A 26,870-nucleotide genomic window follows, 5' to 3' on the forward strand; every position below is an offset into this window, starting at 1 on the left:
TAGAAAGGGTTCTCGGCGATGGAGCGAACGTAAGGGCCTTATCCTCCGAGGCATCGATAGAATGCAGGAACCTCAGTCTGTTCACCACCGAGATAGACCTACGTCAGAAGTTGGAGGAGGAAAACATCCTGGGCAAAGTTCCGATGAAAATCCGACTACGAAAGGCGTATCGCGGGACGCAGACCGCAACGATTCGTCTCTCAACGGACGCAGCGAACAAGTTACTGAAGTTAGAGAGTATAAACGTCTGCTGGGCTGTGGGTCGTTTTAGAATCATTCCGCCTGTTCCCAAGCAACTGGAGCGATGTTTCAAGTGTTTAAACTTCGGCCACCTGGCGAAAGGCTGCTTGGGGCCAGATAGATCCAAACTGTGCAGGAAATGCGGAATAGAGGGACACTTTGCCAGCGACTGCAAGTGAAAACCAAGGTGTATGCTCTGCGAAAAAGAGGACAGTAATGACCATATGACGGGAGGCTTTAATTGCCCTGTGTACAAACAGGCGAGGGCAAGCCAACAGTGATGGAGATAACCCAAATTAATCTCAACCATTGTGACATCGCACAGCAACTGTTGTGGCAGTCAACGACAGAAACAAAATGTGATGTCGCAATTATCGCGGAGCCGTATCGCGTTCCCCCCGGTAACGGTAATTGGGTGACGGATAAAGTAGGAATGGCCGCCATCCAGGTCATGGGCCGATATCCCATTCAGGAGGTAGTTTCGAGGTCTCGCGAGGGTTTCGTGATCACAAAGATCAACGGAATTTTTATCTGCAGTTGCTAAGCACCTCCCAGATGGACGATGGACCAGTTCCACTATATGCTGGATGTCCTCACCGAGGAGCTCGCCGAACGAAAACCAGTCGTTATAGGAGGGGATTTCAATGCTTGGGCAGTAGAGTGGGGAAGCAGATGCACCAACGCGAGAGGGACTAGTTTACTAGAAGCTCTAGCCAAGTTGGATGTTACCCTGTGCAACGAGGGCACCACTAGTACCTTCCGCCGAGAGGGTCGAGAGTCCATCATCGACTTGACTTTCTGCAGTCCTTCGTTAATGACGAAAATGAGGTGGAGGGTATGTGAAGGATACACCCACAGTGATCATCAAGCCATCCGTTATACCATTGGCCAACGAAACTCCGTGGCAGTACGGATAAATAGGACATGCCCGCGCAGGTGGAAGACAAAAACCTTTGACAAGGACCTTTTCATCGAAGCACTACGCGTGGAAAGCGACGTCTTGAACATGAACGCGGATGAACTGACGGAAACGCTAGCAACAGCATGTGATATAACAATGCCAAGAAAAAGGGAACCCAGGTATAAGCGACCTCCAGCCTATTGGTGGAGCGAGGCACTTGGCGTGCTTCGGGCCAACTGCCTTAGCGCCAGAAGACGTTTCCAACGGTCAAGCATAGACACCAGAGAAGAGCGGAGAGTGGAATTCAGAGAGGCTAGATCCACTCTTAAACGGGCGATTAAGCGGAGCAAATCTAATTGCTTCAGGGAGTTATGTCGGGACGTGGACGTCAATCCATGGGGCAATGCTTACCGAATGGTGATGGCGAAGTTCAGGGGCCCAAAGACACCTTCCGAAATGTGTCCCGAAAAATTAAAAATTATCGTGGAAGGGTTATTTCCGCAGCACGACCCAACGACCTGGCCACCCACGCCATATGGAGAGGATGAGGATAGCATCGAACGCAGAGATGTGACGAACGATGAGCTAGTTGCAGCTATCAAACGCCTAAAAACGAAGAAAGCGCCTGGCCCAGATGGAATCCCCAACGTAGCTTTGAAAGCGGCAGTCCTAGCATTCCCTGATATGTTCAGGACAGCCATGCAGAAGTGTCTAGACGAATGCTACTTTCCGGATCGATGGAAGGTACAACAGCTAGTACTACTGCCCAAGCCAGGAAAGACGCCGGGTGGTCCAGCATCGTATAGACCCATATGCCTGTTGGACACTCTTGGGAAACTTTTGGAGAGGATCATCCTTAATAGGCTGACGGAATGCACGGAGGGAGTTCGTGGACTGTCCGATAATCAATTCGGATTTCGGAAAGGGAGATCCACGGTAGATGCCATTCGCATAGTGGTCGAAAGAGCCAACAGAGCATCCAAACAGAAGCTCAGAGGAAATCGATACTGCGCAGTGATAACGATCGACGTTAAGAACGCGTTCAATAGTGCCAGCTGGGAGGCCATCGCGACTGCGCTCCACACGATGAAAGTCCCAGACTACCTGTGTAGAATACTGAGAAGCTACTTCGAGAACCGTGTGCTGGTGTACGAGACAAACACGGGCCAGGCGCAGATTAAAACTACGGCGGGAGTTCCGCAGGGCTCTATCCTGGGCCCATCGCTCTGGAACAGTATGTACGATGGTGTACTAAAACTGAATCTGCCCAGAGGTGTGGAGATCATTGGCTTCGCGGATGACATCGTTATTCTCGCGACAGGGGAATCTTTGGAACGGGTCGAAATGCTCGCGACCGAGTCGATAGACATGATCGGAAGGTGGATGCAAAGTGTGAAACTGCAGATAGCCCACCACAAGACGGAAATGCTGATTGTCAGCAACCGCAGGGCGGTGCAACGTGCAGAAATCACAATTGGAGAGCACTCGCTAACCTCGAAGCGAGACCTAAAATAACTGGGGGTGCAGATCGACGATCGACTGAACTTCAACAGTCACGTCGACTACGCTTGTAAAAAAGCAACGAAGGCAATCAATGCACTGACACGAATCATGCCCAACAACTTTGGCCCAAGCAGCAGCAAGAGGCACCTCTTGGCTAGTGTCTCCTCATCGACACTACGTTATGGTGGTCCAGCCTGGATCGCGGCGTTAGAAACTCAGCGGAACACGAAGAGGCTGAATAGTACGTACCGGCTCATGGCGATGCGAGTCGCGAGTGCGTACAGAACCGTGTCAACAGAAGCGGTCTACGTCATAGCCAGGTTGGTCCCCATAGACATCATCTTGGCGGAGGACAGCGAGTGCTATAGGAGGAGGGGAACCAGAGGAATCCGGAAGCTAATGAGGGCGGAGTCGATGGCTAGGTGGCAGCAAGAGTGGAGTGCCGCGCAAAACGGCAGGTGGACGCACAGGCTCATACCGACACTAATGGGCTGGGTGAACAGGAAACACGGAGAGGTAAATTTCCATCTAACGCAGTTTTTGTCTGGTCATGGCTGCTTCAGGCAGTATCTGCACCGGTTCGGACACGCAAGATCGCCTCTTTGTCCGGAGTGTGGAAATGTGGAGGAAACACCGGAACACATCGTATTCGAATGTCCCAGATTCACCACAGTGCGTGAGGGGCTGCCTACCCTTCATGCTGGGAACATCGTGGAGGAAATGTGTCGTGACGAGGGCACCTGGAACGCAGTAAACAGTGCAATCGTACATATCATGTCCGAGCTACAGCGGAAGTGGAGGACCGACCAGCATGCGGATAACGCCTGACCATAAGAGATGAATAATCGAGACGGCTGTAGTACCGGATAGTCCCCCCCGAGAGCCGCCGTGACGGAGTGCGCGTCATGTTGGAGGGCACTACCTAATCGGCGCTCCGCTGGGAGAGAAATCCTGCGAGGGTGACTGTGACGGGGCGCGCGTCAAGTTGGAGGGCGCTTCCTAATCGGTGCACGTCTCGACAGGTAACCGGATACTGCCGCGGAGAACAGCAAAAATGCCTGCCTGGCAACGCCTGATCGTGGCCTGGATGGAGAAACACCGCGAAGGATGAAGCCGTGATCAAAATGGTGTATACCCCACGAGAGTAGCTGTGACGGAGTGCGCATCATGTAGGAGGGCACTACCTAATCGGCACTCCGCTGGGAAGAGAAATCCTGCGAGGGTGATTGTGACGGGGTGCGCGTCAAGTTGGAGGGCGCTTCCTAATCGGTGCACGTCTCGACAGGTGAGAAATCCCGCGAGGGTGACTGTGACGGGTTGCGCGTCAAGTTGGAGGGCAATTCCTAATCGGTACACGTCTCGACGGGTAAATGGATGCCTGCGAAGAGGACATAAGCGCAGTGGAATGAAAAGCGAATAGAGAGAAAAAATGTTGAGAAAAAGGGAAGGACAACGCTAGTCAGCGTTGAAAACTCGAAGAGTGCATGAGCACAGCCGCCCCCTGAAGTAGTCGCCTAGATGTGGTCCCAGGGGGAATAAGGCAACGAGTAGAGGGCTTGGTTTTTGTGGGTGCGATCCCCACTCGACGTCTGGGTTAACCCTTCCCAGATAAGGCTGGTAGAGCGTTCCTCACCTCTATAAAAAAAAAAAAAAAAATATATATATATATATATATATATATATATATATTATAAAAATAATGCACCAGTATGGGGGAGTAACACATTTTCTGTAATTTTTAAGCTCATTGAATAAATCGAGATGTCAAAACATATGCTAAAATTAAGTTTCGGTGTACTGGGATTCTATACACGTTACAGGCTTAATGATTCAGTGAATTGTTGAAACTGTTGCTTGTTCTATTAGAATACACTTGACAAAATTTTGGGAATAAAGGATGACATTAAAATTTTTAAAGTGATTTTTAAAACGTTATAGCTTTACTTATATTCATATGATAAGATACAGAGATAAGATGCGGAAAGTTTCTTTATTCAGGATATTTGGATTTGTATTGACTTGGTGGGAAACATTTGTTTTAGTCTAGAGTTAAAAATACGCACGTACAATATTGCATAACTAAAAAGTTGTAGCTTTAGAATGCAATTCTAAAGAAAGAAAAAAATCTTTTGAATTTTATCTGAATGCATTCATTTGAAGCCTGTTTCGGTTAGAATTTGGTCGTATAAAATAGGACTTTTCTCAGCAAAGGAATAACGCACACAAAATGGAAGAATGTCGTTACCGGCTATTTGCCCGAAATTCATTTTTACGTATGTTTCATCGGCCATCAAAATGCATCCTTTGTACTTGGTCAACACTTACTCGTACAGCTTCCTTGGACGAGTTTTAGTAACCAGGTTTTGTTTCTGCGTCCTGCTGGGGTGTTTGATGGCATGATACGACCGGCAGCCTTCTCGCATATAAATTCGCCGAACTGTACTGTGGCTCGCCGTGAACCTTTTCGCCAAATCCCGCAAGAAGAGCCCAGGATTGTTGTGGACTGCTCGAATCACCTTTGCTCGTAGATTTCGGCCATAAGTTCCACCTCTATATGTGATTGGTTTCACCCAATCCAACGTAAGGGTCTCCCGGTAACGTTTGAGTACGATACTTACAGTCGAGTTTGGAAATTTCAGGAATTTTTCGATCTTTCCTTCTGACCACGTTGGGTTGTCAACGTGAGTGTGAGTGTTTTTCTCGACTTTCGCATTCCATCGTCGGTAAGTTTTGAATGTGTCCATCAATCTTGATGAAAATGCCACTACTGAATACACAAACCATCCGGATCAAAACGTTGTCAACAGTTTATCGGTGTGACAACTGGAGGCGCTGCAGTGAATAAAAATGAGCGACCACATTCTAACTGAAACAGATTGTAAAGTGTTTCAAAATCTCAATGTCGTGCTTTGCTCTTCTAATTTTTGGTCCAGTTTATGTATGTGTGGTGCTAAGATTTCGTGAACAGTCTTTATATGAAATACGGGCTAAGTTCAATAATTTAATATGAGAACAAAAATAAATTTACTAATCGAAAATAGGAAGCAGATATGAACTTCAACAGCCAATGACTACGATGAAAATTTTGGATACAGTTTTGATAATTGAGCTTAAGCGTTAAAACAAAACGAACTATGATTGTGATAACGGACTATGGTGACAACGGAAATGTTGCCGCTAGTAGCAGAAACAGCAATTTGATACTCTCCAGCTCATTCTACATGCAGAAACAGGCGAGTTTATCTTCAATTGAAGTTGCAGCCCCAACATTGTTCTTCTGGAAATATGAAATTTATCATCTGTTCTATCCACCTTTCAGGAACAGTTGCGAAGAAGACGAGAAGAGGAAGAACGAATAGCAGCCCAGAATGACTTCCTACGAAACAGCCTCAGAGCTTCCCAGCGATTACGGGCCTTGCAGGACAACCCAATTGCTGAGAAACCGGCGTCGGGGGTTGACAATGAAGCGTACGCAGATGATGAAGATCAACCGGAGAAAATTGTTGGTAAGTCGAAAAACTCGATCGATTTACAGTCTCCGATAACTCTATAATTTTTCCCTGTATAAATATAATTACAGGTTATGGCGAATTGGTCACCGCATTACAGCGATTACAGGGTCACCTCAATAAACATGGACTGGCTGCACTCGCTGGCAGAGTAACAGCGGCTCAGAGCCTTCTACTGGGGCCTGGAATCGCTCGTGCCCTTGCGGCACGAACGGCTGTCCTCGAGCGACGGCGACCTAAGATACAGAATCCAATTTGCTCAAATGCTCAATCACTAACTAAAGACGTAAGTTTGTCGCAACTCCAACTCCCTATTCCAACAAAGGCATAAACCTATGTGTTCAAAATCTTTACAGTGCGTGGAATCTTTGGCCCAGTCCAGTTCGTCGGCTGCAATAGAACTGTGTGATCTACTTTCGACATACGAAATGGAGGGATTGTTATTGGCTCACGATCGGATCGCCTCCACAACGGATCGATCGCCGGCATATGGCGTCAGCGCCGTCAGTACGAATTCCACGCTGCCATTACCATTCAACAATAACAACACAATGACCAGTGCTACACCGGTTAAACCCACATCAGTTATGCCATCAACTCCAAATAACACTAACATAGTTAATAACAATAACAATAATATAGCGAAGGTAAATGCAGAGGAGCAATTCCAAATGAAATCGACAAATGACAAAACATGAGTATTTTTGATTCGAATGAAAGTTTGTATTCCATTTGGGTTGAAGGAAATATGAGTTTTGCACAGCATTCAGATAATTTTAGACTCAAGTGTAACTTTTGAAAAGGGAGTATCGATTTTAATAAGAGAAATCTTTGATAATTTATATCTCAAAAACTATGAGTCCTACCGAAATAGTGTCTTCGAAAATTTTATAGAGTATTGACGTCCAAACGTGAAAAAATGTACACTGAGAAAAAAAATTAGTACTCTTTTTTATTTAAAAAAAACTAATTTGCAATATCTAAAATACAAATTTTTAATTTTTTTAAAAATTTTTCATATAAAATAGAAGTCATGTAGAAAATTTAAAAAATGAGTCCAAGATGGTAAAATATTTTTGATGAACTTTGTGGAACATCGAATTTTTATGAATTTTCGAAACTTCGAATTTTTGTTTGTTAACAATCATTTTTAGGCACAAATTATGAATTTTGATGTAATTTAAAACAAAAAAGCTCTTTATCAATCTCCTTCTAAATGCAGTCATTTTCGAGATATTAAAAAAATATTTCTAACTTATTGTCTTTTTTATAGTAAATAGGATCTTTGTCGTGTTATACAGGCATGTTCATGAAATTTTATGAATTTGCTTATAATTTTCAAACTTTTCCAAATACATCATTATGGTAAAACTATATGTTCAGGAGTTACGTTGAAAAACATTATCGCTTCGTTTTGTATTAACCCACATGTCTTCAAATGATTTTCAACGTAACTCCTAAACATATAGTTTTACTATAATGACTGCATTTAGAAGGAGATTGATAAAGAGCTTTTTTGTTTTAAATCACATCAGAATTCATAATTTGTGGCTAAAAACGATTGTTAACATACAAAAATTCGATGTTTCGAAAATTCATAAAAACTCGATGTTCCACAAAGTTTGTCAAAAATTGTTTTACCATCTTGAACTCATTCTTCAAATTTTCTACATGACTTCTATTTAATATGAAAAAATTTAAAAAAATTTAAAATACGTAACTCCTAAACATATAGTTTTACTATAATGACTGCATTTAGAAGGAGATTGATAAAGAGCCTTTTTTGTTTTAAATCACATCAGAATTCATAATTTGTGGCTAAAAACGATTGTTAACATACAAAAATTCGATGTTTCGAAAATTCATAAAAACTCGATGTTCCACAAAGTTTGTCAAAAATTGTTTTACCATCTTGGACTCATTCTTCAAATTTTCTACATGACTTCTATTTAATATGAAAAAATTTAAAAAAATTTAAAATACATATATAAATTTAAAAAAAATGAAAATAACAATAAATTATAAATGTTCTTTCAAATATTTCGAGAATAGCTGCATTTAGAAGGAGATTGATGAAGAGCTTTTTTATTTTAAATCACATAAGGATTCATAATTTGTGGATAGAAATGATTGTTAACATACAAAAATTCCAAGTTTCGAGAATTCATAAAAATTGGATGTCTCACATAGTTTGTCGAAAATAGTTTTACCATCTTGTACCCATTTTTGAAATTTTCTACATGACATTCTACATTTCATATGAAAAATTATTACAAATTGAAGTTTTTTTTTTGTAAATAAAAAAAGTACTATTTTTTTTCTCATTGTATATTTTTTTCACGTTTTAACATCAATACTCTATAACTCTTTCTAAGGCACTATTTCGGTAGGACTCATAGTTTTTGAGATATAAATTATCAAAGATTTCTCTTGTTAAATTCGATACGCCCTTTTCAAAAGTTGTCAAAAAATTCTCAAATGTTATGGAAAACTCACATTTCCTTCAATACAAAACGGAATACAAACTTTCGTTGGAATCAAAAATACAAGTTTATAAAATCTGCATTTTTAGTTCGATTTCGTTTGGAATTACACATAGGCCATAATTGTATTGATGGGAATATCGACGGTCTAACCTTTTTTTTCTCGAACTCACAGCGCGAACCGATGAGTGTCCCTCTCGGCGTTCTTCGAGATGGTAGCCAGGATCACATTAGAATAATACAGATCGAGAAATCATCGGAGCCGCTTGGGGCAACAATACGTAAGGAAGGTGAGGCGATTGTAATCGGTCGTGTTGTACGAGGCGGAGCGGCCGAAAAATCTGGACTACTGCACGAGGGCGACGAAATACTCGAGGTGAACGGAATAGAAATGCGTGGAAAGACAGTGAACGATGTGTGCGCCTTGCTGGGTGCGATGACCGGTACACTCACGTTCCTCGTTGTGCCTTCCGGCAAAAATCCAACGGTTGCTGGAGCACGCGATCCGCCGGTGCTACATGTGCGAGCACATTTCGACTATGACCCCGAGGACGATTTATATATTCCCTGCCGTGAGCTTGGTATAAGTTTTCAGAAGGGGGATGTGCTACACGTGATATCACGTAGCGATGACAATTGGTGGCAGGCCTATCGCGAAGGGGAGGAGGATCAAACTCTTGCCGGGTTAATACCGAGTCAATCATTCCAACATTTGTGCGAATCGGTAAAACAAGCCAACGCTGGCGAAGTCGGTCTTAGAGCTCGTCGGGATATCAACGGAAAGGCAGGAAGTTTCACATTGCTCTGTGGTCGGAAGGGTCGCAAGAAGAAAAAGAAGGCGAGTAGCGAACACGGGTATCCGCTGTACGCCACAGCAACTGCAGAAGACCCCGAACCGGAAGAAATCCTTACTTACGAAGAGGTTGCACTGTATTATCCACGAGCGTCACATAAGCGACCAATAGTGCTGATTGGGCCACCCAACATTGGTCGACACGAACTCCGGCAGCGACTGATGGCCGACTCAGAAAGATTTGCTGCAGCCATACCTCGTAAATGAGACTATATTATTCATTGAAGGGCCGGTAAATTTCTAATAATATAACTTCTCTCCACAGATACATCTCGACCCCAGCGAGAAGGGGAAATTCCTGGACAAGACTATCACTTCATCTCTAGGCAGCAGTTTGAGGCTGACATACTTGCGAGAAAATTCGTGGAACATGGTGAATACGAAAAGGCATACTATGGTAAGTATTTCCGTCTTGCAAGGACACCATTCGAACGAAGCTTAACTTAAACGAAGAGATTCATCTTAGGCACTACCTGGCCCTCGCTTTGTAATTTCGGGAACAGATTTGAAACCAATTATTTATAAGGACCTTTTTGAAGCGAATATCAGATCAGTTGTTGACAGTACAGATTTGACTATTGAAGATAAATGTACCAATTTTTGTTCAGCTGTAATATTTCCACCTCCTGTTGCAAATATCGTACGGCACTGTACGGAGTTAAAGGGTACGTGGAACCCTAAGATAAGATCAGACATTAGGGGGTCTTTTACGGACCAAACTTCTGTCAGTCACTTATTGGCTGATTCCGATAAGTTTTGTAAACAAAGTCGATTGTTTCAGTATTGCCAATAAAAATAACTAGCGTTGGATTTGTATTGAATTTAGGGTAGTGAATTTAATGAATATTACGATGTTTAGTTTAAAGGAAATGTGAAGGAATTATATACAAGTTTATTTGCGTGTTTTTTCACAATGGAATAAAGTGAATGGAAAAACACTCATTTGTCAACTTAGCTTCGTCAGGTCCCTAATGCGATTTCATATTTCGGAATATAATTTCCATTGCTAAGAAGAAATGAAAAGTCTCATCATTCACTATGCAGATGGGAGTGTTGTTAGCCCTAGCTCGTAAATATGAAAAAAGAGATGGTTGATACAATTCAGGTTGTGATTTGCTGACTACCAATCTCTTGTTACACTGCTAACATGTTCTTCCCAGTTTACTTATTTTGATGATGTAACCAACTATAAAGAATAACGAATTTTGTTCTGTTCTGTCGAGGAAAGCTTTCGCTTCATCGACGGTGTACTCATAGTCGAATTCAATATTCATGTCATCCACATTCTTACTAAAATTAGATGAAGCTGAAATTCGATATGATATCAATGCCGCTTCACTGTCCATCAATTTCCGGGCTGAACATTCTTCTCGCCACTTTGATAGCAAGTCCATCAATTCAACAAGATGTTTCTGTGTATCGGCTGTATACGAAGCATTCGGTACTACGGTCATGTATTGCGAAAGAGTCACAATTTTTAAGTTGTTCCTGAACTGCAATGGAGATGAGCTCCGTTATTTAGCACGGAGAAAAGACTCTCCAGACAATCTTGGATGAGTTGTTATGGATATCATTATTATATTATATATATGGGTATTCAAAAGACTTATTTTATCTTTTTAAAACATATTTTTTAGATTACCCAATTGAAAATATGCAAAATCATTAAATTCGCACCAACCAAATGTTACGATTCATAAAAACAGAAATTAAAAAATTATAGGAGGTTGTGTTCAAGACACGACCGCATTGTTGACGTAGAGCTACGCTGTGGTTTAATTCAAGTCGCTTGTTTATAACTGTGGATATTATTTTATAATGCTACGAAAATTTTAAAATAACCATTCTACCGGTTTGGTCGCCCTGAAATGTTTTTTTTTATTGTAGAATCATTTGACGATAATTGTTTGATGATTCATTTTTGTGCTCGCATAACAATACATGCTCGAGATAAGCGCAGCTGTCATCCTCAATGGAGAATGTTTTGCTACTGACAAGCGAAACCAAATCACATACAAAAATCCAGAACGACATTTACTTTCTTAGTGACAAAATAAACGAAATAAACTATACCTGTTAATCTCAATAACCTCGAAAATAGTAGCACCGCTTCATTATGATCAAGATTAGCGCAAATGCAATCCTAGTTGAAAGCAGTTCTGCGACTGACACGCAAACCCAAATAAATTAATAACTTAATATAACCTAATGAATAACTTAGTATTCCCCAAATAATTTTTTGGTGCACAACCTTAACACCTGCTTCACCATAGCGTCAGTTCAATGCATTGATGACAGAAAACAAACAATGTTAATTGCTTGGAAATATACTGAATATTTGCTTCAACAGAGATTCATTACTAATACCCTAGCGTAAATATTCCCCTCCCGCTATCTCCCCTCCTTATTTATATTTATCATTACAAATAGGGTTTCAGCGAAAATGCACTATTTTTACGTACGGGTTATGAAGCACGCACGTACACACACAAATATCCATATATCGATGGCTTGAAGCAACTAAATATACAGGAAGAATGGAAACAAAAATCAGGAGAAATCAGGATATCTCATATTGGGTTGTCCGAAAAATTAATGTCGATTTTTAAGAAAATAAAAACATCATTTTCAATCAAAGCATTATAATTTAATGTTATGTACATAGTTCTGTTTCACAATCTTTCGTCATCTTTCACACAGCTTAAATATTATATCCTCCCAGAACATGTTTGCTTCCTCGTCGAAAACTGCTACGAGCCATACATGTGAGAAACAGATTGCTTGGTACTAGCTCATAATACAGAATCCATTCCAAATCCCACCAGAAACAGAGTATATCATTCGGGCGAAGACCGAATATGTAAAAGAATTAATAAGCATGGTATAAATCCTCGCATTAGCGAAATGCTAGTGTTTCGCCTGACTTTATATATCGTTTATATTTTTTTTCGAAAAACCTACAGCATCACTGCAATCAATTGCAGAGAAATCAATATTCAAATTTTCACTGAATTCATCAATTTTTGACGTAGAACTACGTCTTTCATTAAGGGTGCCAAATCAGAAAACAGGTCACGTTTTTATGAAATAAAGTTAATAACGTAAAGTTAATAACGTTAATAACTATTTTTTGCCGCGAACGAATTTTGGCGATTTACATGCTAAACGAATAGGAAATTCCGTAAGATTTGTTTAATATGCCATACATTAGAATTCCCTGGTTAGTAAATGATTAAAATTCATAAAAACTTTAAGTGTTTCCATTTTCCCATACATTTGTTCTGTCCATTTGTGTACTTCCCCGAACAGAGCTGTCAATAACGAGCAACTTATCGACGACCAACGGAGGGGAAATCGTAGGATTTGAAGTCTCCGTGAACAAAGGAAAAGTAGAAGAATGAAGGGGAATACTTGCCTAGAGTATAAACAGTGGATCTCGCTGAGGAAAACTTTCATTCGGCATCGGACTGTTGAGCAATCCAGTTCAATTTGCTGTCGCTGCGCTTCGATCTAAGATTGGATCCCACCAGTGGTAATCCAACTTGGATATCGTCGTTTGATTTTTCTATTCGTTTTTTGCATTATTCGTATCGTGTGTTTTTCTTTCCGCGTCATAAATTGGACGCTTAGCGTAGTGTGTGATGAGCAAGAAGAAGAGGAAGGCAGGCTCAAGCCCTGCAAAAAACGAACGCATTGCCAGGGGCAATAAAATTTCGGTGCAAGCGTCATCTAATGATGCACGCAATGTTGGTGCAGTGAAAAGCGCTCGCACTGAACCGAGCCTTCGCGAGTGTGACACCGCAACGAACAACAGCGAAATAGGCGATTTCGGCGCGTTGGTCGAAAATGTAAACGCCGTTACCCAGGCAGCAACCAAAATGAAGCACCCCCCGCTGGTGGTGAAGGCGGTCGCTCTTGACAAACTCATCAGCGAATTTGCATCGATGGGTGTTACAGCAGAGTACAAGCTGTGTGGCATAATTCAGCCTTTTTCCAAGCAGTTAACATTGTTTATTTTCCGTCTTCATAAGGGCTTCGTTGGTGCCTTTGAGAATGCAACAATGCAATAAACTGACGTTTTGGCGAAGCAGACGTTAAGGTTGTGCACCAAAAAATTATTTGGGAAATACCAAGCATCTTGAATGTGTTACTGGAATGTTATAAGTTATTTGGGTTCGCGTGCCAGTCGCAAAACTGCCTTCAACTAGGATTGCATTTGCGCTAATATTGATCATAATGAAGCATTGCTACTGTTTTCGAGGTTGTTATTAACAAAAAATGAGTGGGTTATATCTATGATATAACCGCAAGGTTGACGTGGAACTACCTTAGCTTAGCAATCATTCGTTTGTATTGATTAAATTCTTGATTGAATGAAACAGTTTCCTAATTCAATTGAGTTCAATATATTTGCTCTGTGAGTGAAAAAAATTAACAAATGCCGTGTAAAGTCAATTCATTTATTGTGATTGATTGTTCTTCGTTACAAGTAAATTTAATGACGGACCTTTTACGTTTGGTATGATGACTAGAACAAAATATATGTACGGAAGAATTATCAAACGTTTGATGAACCAGCCTAAGGCTGAAAATCTTTCCAATAAAGACAAAAAAAAATTATCAAACGTTTATTTTATTTTACATTTCCCTCTGAAGTTTACATCCCAAAAGTGTACATACTTCTCGAATCTCGAATTTGCTTGAAACTGGGAAGTTCATTCGCTTCTAGTGTCTGCACGATTTTCCCAGGTTCCTAAGTTTAGAAGATCATGTTAGGACAGACATATTCCACTCTGCACAAAGGCAAGCGAGGACAAAAGTACTCGCAGTTTGCATTTATTTGCAGAGCCGATTTCCCCAGAAACCTCCGTTTTGAAGCCTGTGTTAGGAAAACACATTTCAATCGGAACAAAAATACCCCCGATTTGTATGAATTCGCCATGCCGATTTCCTCACGCTCCATGGATTAGAAGTCTGTGTTAGGGAAACACATTCCAGTCGGAACAAAAATACCCCCGACTTGCATGAATTTGAAATACCGATTTCTCCAGGCACCTTGGTTTAGAAATCTCTATTAGGGAACACATTTCGGTGGGAACAAAAGCTCCCCCTACTTTCGTGTGTTCGTCTTCTTCTTTTTGGCTTTAAGAGGGTTTAAACTTTTCAGTTCACTCGCCTCTAGGCTCTTTCGTGTGTTTGCAATGCCGATTTCTCTGCTTGGTTTTAAAGTCTGTGTTAGGGAACATTTTTCGATGAGAACAAAAGTCCCCCTACTTTCATGTATTTGCAATGCCGATTTCCCCAAGGCTGCTTGGTTTTGATGGCTGTGTTAGGGAAACCGTAAATCGGGCCAATCAAAACGATGCAGTTAGGGCGTTTAGATAACGCCTAATATTTTACAGTTATTCAATTGTTTATCTAATGAAAAACAACATTTTGTTAGTTGCGATAGATGCGTAGAAATATTCCCTATCAAGTGATGCAAACATCTCTCCTATCCAGTACGAAATGTTCGAGCTATAAGCATTCGAAATCTTTCATTTTTTCCTGCATGTTCTGTGTTTAGGTTTTCATTTTACCCTCCATATATTCCGGTTAGACGTAGTCCCACGTCAAAAAGAGTTTATTTCGCTTGTTTAGTCACCAAGAAAGTAAATGTTCTGGAATTTTGTATGTAACTTCCTCCACTAAGGGTGACAGCTGCGCTTCTCTCGAGCATGAGAAAGTAATGCATCTCTGCTCGAGGCCAGTAATATTAACAGAAGCGTTTCTTTTGAGAATAGCGCGAAATGATGAGAAGTGTTTATATTCCTAGTAGATTCAAGCCACCAATGTATGGCTCTGTACGCATGCTATGGTGAACGCTTGTTTGGCGCTTGGTTTACGTTGCACGAATGATACCTAGAGGTGCGATTCTTTTGAGGCAATACTAAATAACATGTAACATGATATTTGATACTTGCAAGTGTTGTCATTGTTGTTGTTTCCATGCGGTGCCAAAGATATATTGATGTAGTTATTAGATATGGAATAATGGTGCTGGTGCAACATGTATATAATCGACTGTAACTGAGTCTATGTCAATTTCGAAAAAGGCCACCGGAATAGCGTTCGAGGTAAATTTTCAATGCATTGACATGAAATAAATTGCGACATACGATTGGTTTGCGAGGGCAAGAATGAATCATCAATCAATTATCGCCAACTGATTCTACAATGAAAAAACCATTTCAGAGATTATTCTACTAAGCAGTTGTTTCTAAAATTTCTCAGCATTATAGAATAATATCCAAAGGTATAAACTAGCGACTTATATAAAATAACAGCGTAGTTCTACGTCAACAATGCGGTCGTATCTTGGACACAACCTCCTATAATTTTTTAAATTATTCTTTACTCAACAAATGAGGAAAGGATATCAGCAGTGGAAGCACTGTTCTAGCACTGTTTCGAGAAGCCAAAAAACAATTGAGGGTAGGGATAAAAAATTTAAGCACAAAGTTTAACTTAATGTAAGATATATACAAGTGCGAACCGGAGCACTTGCAATTTTTCTATGTGCAATTTTTTTTCCAATTATTTCAGGAACTTGAGATGGGTCGCGAAGAGGGGAAAATGTTGTTCAATTTTTTATAGGGCAACAGATTTGCTTTCCAGCTGGACGAATCTACATTACCCAGCAAAGAAGCTCTGTTGTTAGAGTATGTTTGTTATTAAAGATGAAAGTATGTGCCAAGAAATTACTTTTGCTACATATATGAAGACTGATACCAGAGGAGAATCGACCATCTATGGTTGGTCGTAATCGTGATTTTACAGCTCACTCAAAGTTTCAACTGCGTAAATCTGTACTATATCACATTGATGAAATGAGCCAAGGTGATAATGCAAGAAAAGTTGATTATCGTCAGCACAGATAAGGCGGAAGTACAACCAAGGTTGTTATATGTTCTAGTTATAACGAAACATTGAAAAACAGTATCCTGCGATGTGAGACATTGCTGAAAAATATCTTCTCGTTTTTCCATCATCATATTTTGTCGAAAAAGGCTTCATTATGGTTACAAACAACGCGAAACCGAAGAAACCATTTGAAAAACAACGAACGCGAAAGTTTAAGGCTTAAACTAACCAATATTGAACCTTCATATTTATTGAATTTTGATATTTTGGTAGTTGTGGATAGATTAGTTTGCGTTTTGAATGTTTTTATAGTTTGTGAATAATTTGTATTAATAATTATTTATTACACTTGATTTTTACATTTCATCTCTATTTATTTTGTTGAAAATGATGAGAATTTTTTTTTTTATTAATTCGTTTATTTTTACAGCCTCAGTTACTTAAGTTTAAAGGAGCCGAATTCTTAAATATAATTTAAAACTATATATATAAACAATTTTTCTTACATCTATGGTTAGTAAGGTGGAAAACCGATTACTCGCGGTGTACTCGAGTTTAGGAGGGTGACACATTTTTAGGAGAAGGGTGGGATATAAGGAAATTGTAACAATGTTGATGAACACTCATTTCTTAAATCTATTCGTATATCTATAGTGTATTTACATTTCAACTTATTCTACTATTTATAGCAAGGGGACGAATTACCCGCGAAGGAAGGAAAAGAGGGTATAAGGATGTAGGGACAATCACACACGAAGATCTATAGCTTTAAGGAAAACATATATATGGGACATGTAATCAAGGTCTAACCGAGCCAACACATCTCTCACCGGCACATTGGGCTGTCTTCCTCGGGCCCGAAGGGAGTTTTCTAAATTCGATCTGGCGACCAGATACACCTCGCACGACCAAACAATGTGCTCGATGTCGTAATAACCTTGGCCACAAACGCAGAGATTGCTGCTGGCAAGATTGAAACGGAAGAGTAGTGCATCTAACGAACAGTGATTGGACATGAGTCGGGAGAAGGTGCGAATAAAGTCCCGACTCAAGTCCAGACTTTTGAACCACGGTTTGAGGCTAACCTTAGGGATAATCGCGTGAAACCACCGGCCCAATTCATCTTCATTCCACTTGCGTTGCCAGTTAGCGATGGTATTTTTGCGGACTAAAGAATAAAATTCATTGAAGGCGATTTGACGCTGATAAATGTCGCCTTCAATTGCACCTACCTTTGCCAATGAGTCAGCCCTCTCATTACCCGGAATTGAGCAATGTGAAGGGACCCAGATAAAGGTAATGACATAACAGCGTCTGGATAAAGCACTCAAAATTTCTCGTATTCTCTCAAGGAAGTACGGCGAGTGCTTTTCCGGCCTCACTGAACGGATAGCTTCGACAGAGCTAAGACTATCCGTTACAATGTAATAGTGTTCAACAGGTCGTGAGGCGACGCTGTCCAGCGCCCAGTATATCGCTGCCAATTCAGCAATATATACCGAGCAAGGATTCTGAAGACTGTGTGAGGTGCTAAAAAATACGTTGAACACTCCAAATCCTGTGGACTCATTCATAGAGGACCCATCAGTAAAGTACATATTATCACAATTGATACGCCCATACTTTGCATTGAAGATCGTAGGAACGAACCCCAATCTAAGATAATCTGGATTTTCATGGATTTTCTCCTTCATGAACAGATCGAAATGTACAGAGGAATTGATGTAGTCAGGAAAACAAACACGGTTGGGAATATACGAAGAAGGAACAACCTGCATAGAGGTGAATTCATGATATGAACTCATGAATCCAGAATGAAAATTTAGCTCGATCAATTGCTCAAAATTTCCGATCACCAATGGGTAACCTTACACCGGATGAGGAACCTAAGAGATAATAAATTTAAGCGATATTTTAGTGGTAGTACGCCTGCCAAAACCTCGAGGCTCATGGTATGCGTTGAGGGCATACATCCCAACGCAATACGGAGACAAAGATACTGAATTCGCTCGAGTTTAATTAAGTGTGTTTTGGCAGCTGATTGAAAACAGAAACTGCCATACTCCATCACTGAGAGAATAGTTGTTCTATACAACATTATAAGATCTTCGGGATGGGCTCCCCACCAGGTGCCGGTAATTGTACGGAGAAAGTTTATTCTTTGTTGACATTTTTTACTCAGATACCTAATATGGGCCCCCCAAGTACATTTGGAGTCGAACCAGACCCCAAGATACTTGAATGACATAAGGACCGTATCGTTAATTATGGGTACGCTCAAAACACAGCTTTATTTCAAATATTGCATTTATTTTTCAGTTCTGATATCAAAATATTGTATCTTATGAATGAAAGAAAGGAGTAACAGTAAAAAATAATCAAGATTCTGATTTTCGCGCCAATGATCGCACCTGCTTCTTGATGTCCCTCATTAGGTTCTGGACAACCGTTTCATCGACTTGTTTGCTCACATTTATCCAATCCTTTTTGAACTGCTCAAGGTCATCGGCTGCCTTGTCCTTCTTCCGCAGTCGTCCCTTCATCAAAGCCCAAAATTTTTCAATAGGTCTTATTTGCGGACAATTTGGAGGATTCATCTCCTTTTCCACAAAATCGACATTATTCTCGCGATACCAATCCAAGGTCAAACGTGCATAGTGGCATGATGCCAAATCAGGCCAAAATAGTGTCGGACCAGTGTGCTTTCGGATGAGCGGTAACACACGCTTTTGGAGACATTCTTTCCGGTAAATTTCACCATTCATATTCCCGAGAGTGAAGAAAGGAGATGATTTAATGCCACATTGACAAACAGCTTGCCAAACCAGCACTTTCTTACCGAATTTTTCGCAAAAAATTGACTTCTCCGCGTTCGGGACATCTGTTCCTTGCTTTACAGTGTAAAACTGTGCCCCAGGAAGAGTTTTGTAGTCCAGTTTGACGTAGGTTTCATCATCCATGACGATGCACAGTTCGCGTTTGCTTAAAATCCCATCGTAAAGCTTACGGGCACGGGTTTTCACGGAACTTGCCTGAATTTGGCTGCGTTTGGGACATTTTTGCTTTCTATATGCCTTCAGTGAGTTACGTTCTTTGGCACGTTGAACCATACCGATTGATGTTCCACACTTTTTTGCGCAATCCCGTATCGATAATTCCTTTTTTCTTTCAAATTGCCTGCAAATCTTTTTATCCAAGTTTGGCTTGGATGGCCCAGGTTGTCTGCCGCGACCGGGTAGATCCTTCAATGTATTATACATACCAAATCGCTTGATAGCGTTTTGGACCGCATGGACGCTTACTCCTTCCGCCTTCGCCAATTTTCTCATTGATATTCCTGTTTCGGAGCAGTATCTGGTCACAATGGATTTTCGTTTTTCTTCTGTTAGCCCTCTCATGATTGCACTTTTAGGAAAAAAACGATCTTTTAACAATGCTAACTGAACGCTAACTGTGTCAACAACAGGAGAAAAATAAACAGCTGTCAAAACAAGCTATAGTCTTTTTCAGACGGAGACTCTAAGGCGTACCCATAAATAACGATACGGTCCTTAGCGTGAGTGATCGGTTTACCCAAAAGTTGAAGCTTTGGTTTTGCTGGTCTATGCTTCCTAGAAAAAACCACCATCTCTGTTTTCTCCATGGAGAATTCGATCCCTAGCCCAATGGCCCAGGTTGAAAAATTGTTCAAAGTATCTTGTAAGGGTCCTTGCAGGTCGGATTCGTTTGATCCTACGACAGACACCACTCCATCATCTGCAAGTTGTCTTAGGCTGCAATTTTGTGTAAGGCAATTGTCGATGTCGCTTACATAGAAGTTGTACAAAAGGGGGCTTAAACATGAGCCCTGGGGGAGGCCCATGTAAGAGACCCGACTTGCTGCCGAATCTCCGTGAGAAAAGTTCAAATGTTTCTCACAAAGCAAGTTATATAACATATTATTCAATAGAGGCGGCAGACCCCGAGAGTGTAATTTGTCCGACAAAACCTCTATTGAAACAGAATAGAAAGCCCCCTTTATGTCCAAGAATACTGAAGCCATTTGTTTTTTTTCGGCATAAGCCATTTGAATTTCTGAAGAAAGCAACGCAAGACAATCATTCGTCCCCTTGCCCCTGCGGAACCCATATTGTGTATCTGAGAGTAGGCCATTCGTTTCAATCCATCGATCAAGGCGAAACAAGATCATTTTCTCCAACAATTTCCGTATACAAGACAGCATTGCTATTGGACGGTACGAATTGAAGTCGGACGCGGGTTTTCCGGGTTTTTGAATAGCTATAACTCGTATTTGTCTCCAATCATCTGGAACAATATTATTCTCCAGAAACCGATTGAATAAATTCAACAAGCGATGTTTCGCCACATCAGGCAGGTTTTTCAGCAAGTTGAACTTAATTCTATCCGATCCCGGAGCAGAATTGTTACATGAAAGCAGAGCAAGAGAGAATTCTACCATCGAAAACTCGGAATCAAGATCGCACCTACCTTGTGGTATATCTCGAACAATTTTTTGCACAGGAGCGGAATCAGGACAAACCTTCCGTGCAAAATTAAAAATCCATCGATGTGAATATTCTTCGCTTTCATTCGTTGAAGAGCGATTTCTCATGTTTCGAGCCACTTTCCATAATTTTTTCATTGACGTTTCTCGTGACAAACCTCCCACGAAATTTCGCCAATAAGCACGTTTTTTCCCTTTGATTAAGTTTTTAAATTGATCTTCAAGGGCTAAATACGTTTGAAAATTTTCAGGGGTTCCACGTTTCCGAAAAGCTTTAAATGCATTCGATTTTTCTACATAAAGCTTGGAACACTGGCTATCCCACCATAGATTGGGAGGCCTTCGACGAATAGTGGAGCCTGGGATGGGTTTCGTTTGAGCGCGAACCGCGCTGTCATAGATCAAACGAGAAAGGAAGTTATACTCCTCCAATGGAGGTAAACCATCTCTGGAATTGATGGCTAGAGCAATCGCGTCCGCATATTTTTTCCAGTCAATGTGTCTTGTGAGGTCATATGCCATGTTTATAGATTCAGAAGAATTCGACCCAATGGTGATGGAAATTTTGATTGGCAAGTGATCACTACCGTTGGGGTTCTGGATTACATTCCACTTGCAATCTAACGATAGTGAATTCGAGCAAAGCGAGAGGTCAAGAGCACTTGGGTTAGCAGGAGGTTTAGGTACACGTGTTGTTTCCCCAGTGTTCAAAACGGTCATATTGAAGCTGTTACAAAGGTCATATATCATCGATGAACGATTGTCGTCGTACTGTTCCCCCCAGGCAGTTCCGTGAGAGTTGAAGTCTCCCAAGATCAATCGTGGCTCAGGAAGGAGTGAGCACATGTCATCAAGTTGTTTGCGGCTAACCGCAGCTCTCGGAGGCCAATACAAGCTGACAATACAGAGGTCTTTGCCTCTGATGTTTGCATGACAAGCAACAGCTTCGATCCCTCCAATAGGTGGAAGGTCAATTCTAAAAAATGAGTGGCACTTATTGATCCCCAAAAGCACCCCTCCGTATCTATCATCACGGTCCAAGCGTATAATATTAAAATCGTGGAAAGAGATATCATCTCGCGAAGAAAGCCAAGTTTCGGACAGAGCAAAAACATCACAATTGAAGTTATGAATTAAAAATTTGAATGTATCCAATTTAGGGATAAGACTACGACAATTCCACTGTAAAACAGTGATATCTCCAACCTCTCTATTCGAATTAGACATCAAGAGAGATAATCATTGCAAGGAGGGGCCATGTTTGCATCAATTGTTGCAAAATTGTCTTTAATACTGGAAGCATTGAGATGACAATGGTTCTGATGGAGTCGGAAACATTAAAACACTTGAAGATTTGATCCAAAAGGTCAGACAACTTTATAAATCCCGATTGGGAAGTTGAGCTGGACGGAAAAATAGGGACAGTTGGGGTTTTTGATGTCCCCTCGAGTGCTGGGTCGTTCGAAGGTGAACTATTCCCACGGAAGCCAGGAGGAACCTGATTTTGCTTGTCCGCTGCACTCGATGTTTTAGGCAAGCTAACAGGGGGTATCACCGGCGGGACTTGTTCTTGAACTTTGGGAGTGGTCACATTTTTGCGCCGTGGATTCCCTTTGAAAATAAACGGTGTGCCCCCGTTACCTGTATCCGCGTTCATTTCGTCAACTGGCAACGTAGCGAAGACATTTTGTGTGTTGATTGGTTGTTGTTGTTGAGCCAGTGGAGAAGCGCCCTTTAAAATTTCCGCAAAAGTGCGTTTTGAGCGTTCCTTCAAAGAGCGCTTCTGTTTCTCCCAGCGACTCTTATAAGTTTCACAAGCTGAGAGCACGTGTGGGGATCCCCCGCAATATGGACACTTTTGCTCAGTCGCATTGCAGGATTTCCCCACATGTTGCTCTCCGCAAGTGGCACAGCGCTCCTTGTTGGCGCAATAATCTGCTGTATGACCAACTGACTTGCATTTGTTGCAAGTCATGGGCTTTGGCACGAAGAGTCGCAGTGGTAGCCTCAATTTGTCCACCATAACGTAGTCAGGGAGGGCGGAACCAGCAAAAGTTACTCGAAACGAGTCGGACGGCGTGAATTTTGTTTTTCCCTCTTCCCGGGACACTTTTCCTAATTGATGGCAGTCCAAAATTTTAACTTTCGTCAAAGGGAGTTTTTTGAATCTGCCATCTCCTTGTTTTATGAATTCGCTCGTCAGACCCGTTTCTGTTATCACCCCCGAAATTTCTACGTTATGGGAAGGTACGTACACGCGATATTCTAAAATGAACCGATTGTCAGCAACAATCTCGTTAGCTTGCTTCCGATCAGTCACGACAACACGCAGTTTGTTCGTTCGAACCTTGGAAATTTCGACCATGGAGGAATAATTTTTTGTCAGATCTTTCATAATCTGAATGACATTCAAAGCTTTTCCTTGTGGCTTGGGCCGGAAGAAAACAACCCACGGGCCTGTTCCAGGTGCATCTTCTGGGTATATCTTGACACGGGGAGCGGAGACAACTGAGGGGGCAGACGAAGACGAGGATTGAGTGGAAGAGGATAAAACAGAGGGGAGGGACGAGGTAGATGGTTGAGTGGGATCGGAAGTAACAGGTGAGGAATGCGAAGTCGTCGGGTGAGTGGAAGTGGGAAGGTTAAGGGTTTGAGAGGAGAGGTTTGCGGATTTCTTAGAGGGGGGCTTTTTAGTGTGGCTTGAATCTTCTTCGGAAGAATTATCTTCCGGTGAGGGAACGCGCTTGAGCGACTTCCCGGCCCCTTTTTGTGCAAACGAGGGGGAGTCAATATTTTCATCGTAAGAGATCTCCATATTTGGAGATCTCTCACACTCTTCCATAGTTTATACGGATGATAATTATAATAATATTTTATAATAATTTCTATAACCTAATAAAATAATAATAACGATAATAATATTTATACAAAATACTTGGTAGTGCACACCAGTGCAGCTAATCAGAAAGCGACTGCTCCTCAATCGATTGGTCGCAGGCACAGCTGTGATAGCTAAACAAACAATCACGCTCCGGTCCACACTAAACGCACACACCAATGCAGATGAACTGGAAACTTCTCGATCGGTTGAACACGTGATCGACGCTCGCCGCAATTGAAATTATGTATCACACACACGCACTGTCGGCGGTCACACAGTATCCGAATGCGGGATAATGGCAAAACACGGCGAAATAAATCGTCACTCCAGCTTTCTGCTGATAACACTTTGTTTTTTGTTGGGCTCAAACGAATTGTATAAACAAAGCGTATGGATACAACACGGCAGAAAATACACCAGCTAACGGTAACCGAGAACGATAACGATAACGGAGTGACACAATATACGTCTGATTACTCGAAGGTCTCGACGCGGAATGTAAAAATTTATTTTGTTGAAAATGATTTTTTTTTTGCATTATAATCACTTTCAACACTTTTGGCTGGTTGCATTACTTCCATTTTTTGGAAGAATGTCGGGAGTGCGAATTGAACTCGTGACCTTTCGCGTGAGAGGTGCGGATGTTACCACTACGCCAGATCGCCTCCGTGAGAAAATAATATCAAGTTTATTCATATAACCAACTGCAATGTTTTCAAATAGATAATTATTCAGTAAGAAAAAAAATAAAGATAGAATTTTCAAACAAATTTGGCTATGGGGGTCTAAGGTAGGCCTCAATTCTGGAAAAGGGGTCTCTTGCTCAAAACAGTTTAAGAACCCCTGCTCTAGACAAATAATGCCCTTCGGTCTTCTTCTTTTCATTTGTTCACGGAGACTTTACATCTTACGATTTACCCTTCGTTGCTCGTCGATAAGTTGCTCGTTATTGACAGCTCTGTTCGGGAAAGCAAACAAATGGACAGAACAAATGTATGAGGAAATGAGAATGCTTCCATTTTTCATCAATTTAAACCATATACAGACTATGGGATTATAATGTATAGCATATCAAACAAATCTTAGGGAATTTCCGACTCGTTTGGTAATTAAATTGCCAAAATCCGTTCGCGGCAAAAAAAATTATTAATTTTATTAACTTTATTTAATAAAAACGCGACCTGATTTGATGAGTCTGATTTGAAACCCTTCATGAAAGGCGTAGTTCTACGTCAAAAATCTGCACAATCAGCAGATTTTACAGTCTATTCACGATGAAATGACAAATCAAACTAAACACCACAAGTGACTAACAACGCTCCCATCAGTTTCATACAAAACTCTCAGTTTCCGTACTTTAGACGTCTTTGTTTCATGGGCACCTATTTTATTACAGGTACATCTCTGGAGGCCATCCGTGCAGTTGTAGTTAGTGGAAAGATATGCGTCCTGAACCTTCATCCCCAGAGTCTGAAACTTCTCCGGTCGTCAGATCTCAAACCCTACACGGTGCTTGTGGCGCCACCGAGTCTCGAAAAGCTTCGTCAAAAGCGAATACGAACCGGTGAACCATACAAGGTTAGTTTTGAACTGATTCAATTTTGGAAAAACAAAAAAAACTGATTTTCTACATTGTTTACTACAGGAGGAAGAACTCAAGGAGATCATTGCTACTGCTAGGGACATGGAAGCCCGATGGGGTCATCTGTTTGACATGATCATCATCAATAATGACACGGAGAGGGCCTACCATCAGCTGCTCGCTGAAATCAACTCACTCGAGCGTGAACCACAATGGGTGCCAAGTAGCTGGCTTCATAACTAATATAAGTCAGTGATTCGTCTTCTACCTATGATTCTTATTACGTTGTTTGTGTAAAGAGATCAATTGTTTAAGTCTGACACTTATTATTTAGCGTGATGTAAATGTACTTAGCGGATCAGATTCTGCAAAGACAAACAAAACGCACGGATTGGCATCTTATTGGTGAACAGGGAGAAAACAAAAATTACTCGAAAACAGTCGGTAAACACACATGGTAATACATTCCGATTAATAGATACGGTAAGCAACGTTGTTATTTTCGTGTTTTGAAGCAGAGTATAAAGTGTTTATTTTATAATATTATTTTCTGTAAAAAGACGTTAGAAGCATTGTTTTATATGTACATTTTATTTATCTACCTATATACATATATCTGTACAATTACCGCAAAACAGAACACAATAAAAGCAATTTCTAAATGTTATATATAAATTAGCCAAATAGCCAAACTCAGAAATCCCTTACATATACTTCAATAAACACCCAATGCATTACAGATGTTCAGTCTTGACAGAAAAAGATGACAGAAACGAGACATTCATTGATCATGTTTGCCGCGGACGTGTTTTAGAGGGCGCCAACAAAATATATTCGTGTTCATAATTTAGACAAACAAAGAGAGAACAGAATAACTAGCAGTAACAAATTCAGTGAACGGTGTATAACATATTGAATTCAGCTTAAATTCATCCATTTAAAGGGTTCAAATCAATATTTTTGATACGTATTCAGAAGAAGAAAAACAGTCGAAGATCGTTTGCAGTTAGCTGCCGATTTGTTTTCGACATTAAATACATTCTCTCCGGTCCGATAACACCGCCTTCGAAAATAAAAAAAAAACAAAATTATTACGCTCAATATTATGCATGTATAGTCGTAAAACGAATAATAAACCACCAGATGAAAAAAAAATACGGCAAGAAACCGAACAGATTTTGCTGATCCGAATGTTTCCCTTGTCAAATTTAAATGATTGTCCTTCCTTAAGAAGCGCTATGCTGCCTTTCCACTTTCAAAACTTCTTCGCAAAAATGAACTATTGAATATTAAGACCAGGTAAAGATTTGTCATTGGAGAGTTCTTTATATTCGAGTGTATGACCCCATACCTGATGAAGAAAGATGGCACTACTGGCGCGTATCGAGGTTATGGGCCCTATTATAAAAATCGAATCGAGGATTCGATACAATCACTATCACTATCACACCGAGTAAAATCTGGAATTATAGAAATCGAGGAAAACTGCTCGATTCGTTAGCAAGCTCGAA

The 26,870-nt window shown here is 41.0% G+C and overlaps 1 protein-coding gene across 4 annotated transcripts in view; it reads left to right on the forward strand.

The window, feature by feature from the left end:
* Positions 1-26,514, forward strand: part of LOC129779964 (protein PALS1) — a 135,245-nt gene extending 108,731 nt beyond the window's left edge. For all 4 annotated transcript variants that reach the window (XM_055787773.1, XM_055787775.1, XM_055787776.1 and 1 more), the window contains 7 exons: positions 5,964-6,150; positions 6,225-6,439; positions 6,510-6,800; positions 8,812-9,688; positions 9,755-9,886; positions 25,174-25,355; positions 25,423-26,514. In XM_055787773.1, the coding sequence (XP_055643748.1) occupies positions 5,964-6,150; positions 6,225-6,439; positions 6,510-6,800; positions 8,812-9,688; positions 9,755-9,886; positions 25,174-25,355; positions 25,423-25,602 (2,064 nt within the window). In that variant the 3' untranslated portion in view covers positions 25,603-26,514. The remainder of the gene's footprint in view (positions 1-5,963; positions 6,151-6,224; positions 6,440-6,509; positions 6,801-8,811; positions 9,689-9,754; positions 9,887-25,173; positions 25,356-25,422) is intronic.
* The last annotated feature ends 356 nt before the right edge of the window (positions 26,515-26,870 follow it).

This window comes from Toxorhynchites rutilus, chromosome 3, assembly GCF_029784135.1.
Source record: "Toxorhynchites rutilus septentrionalis strain SRP chromosome 3, ASM2978413v1, whole genome shotgun sequence".
Taxonomy (NCBI): domain Eukaryota; kingdom Metazoa; phylum Arthropoda; class Insecta; order Diptera; family Culicidae; genus Toxorhynchites; species Toxorhynchites rutilus.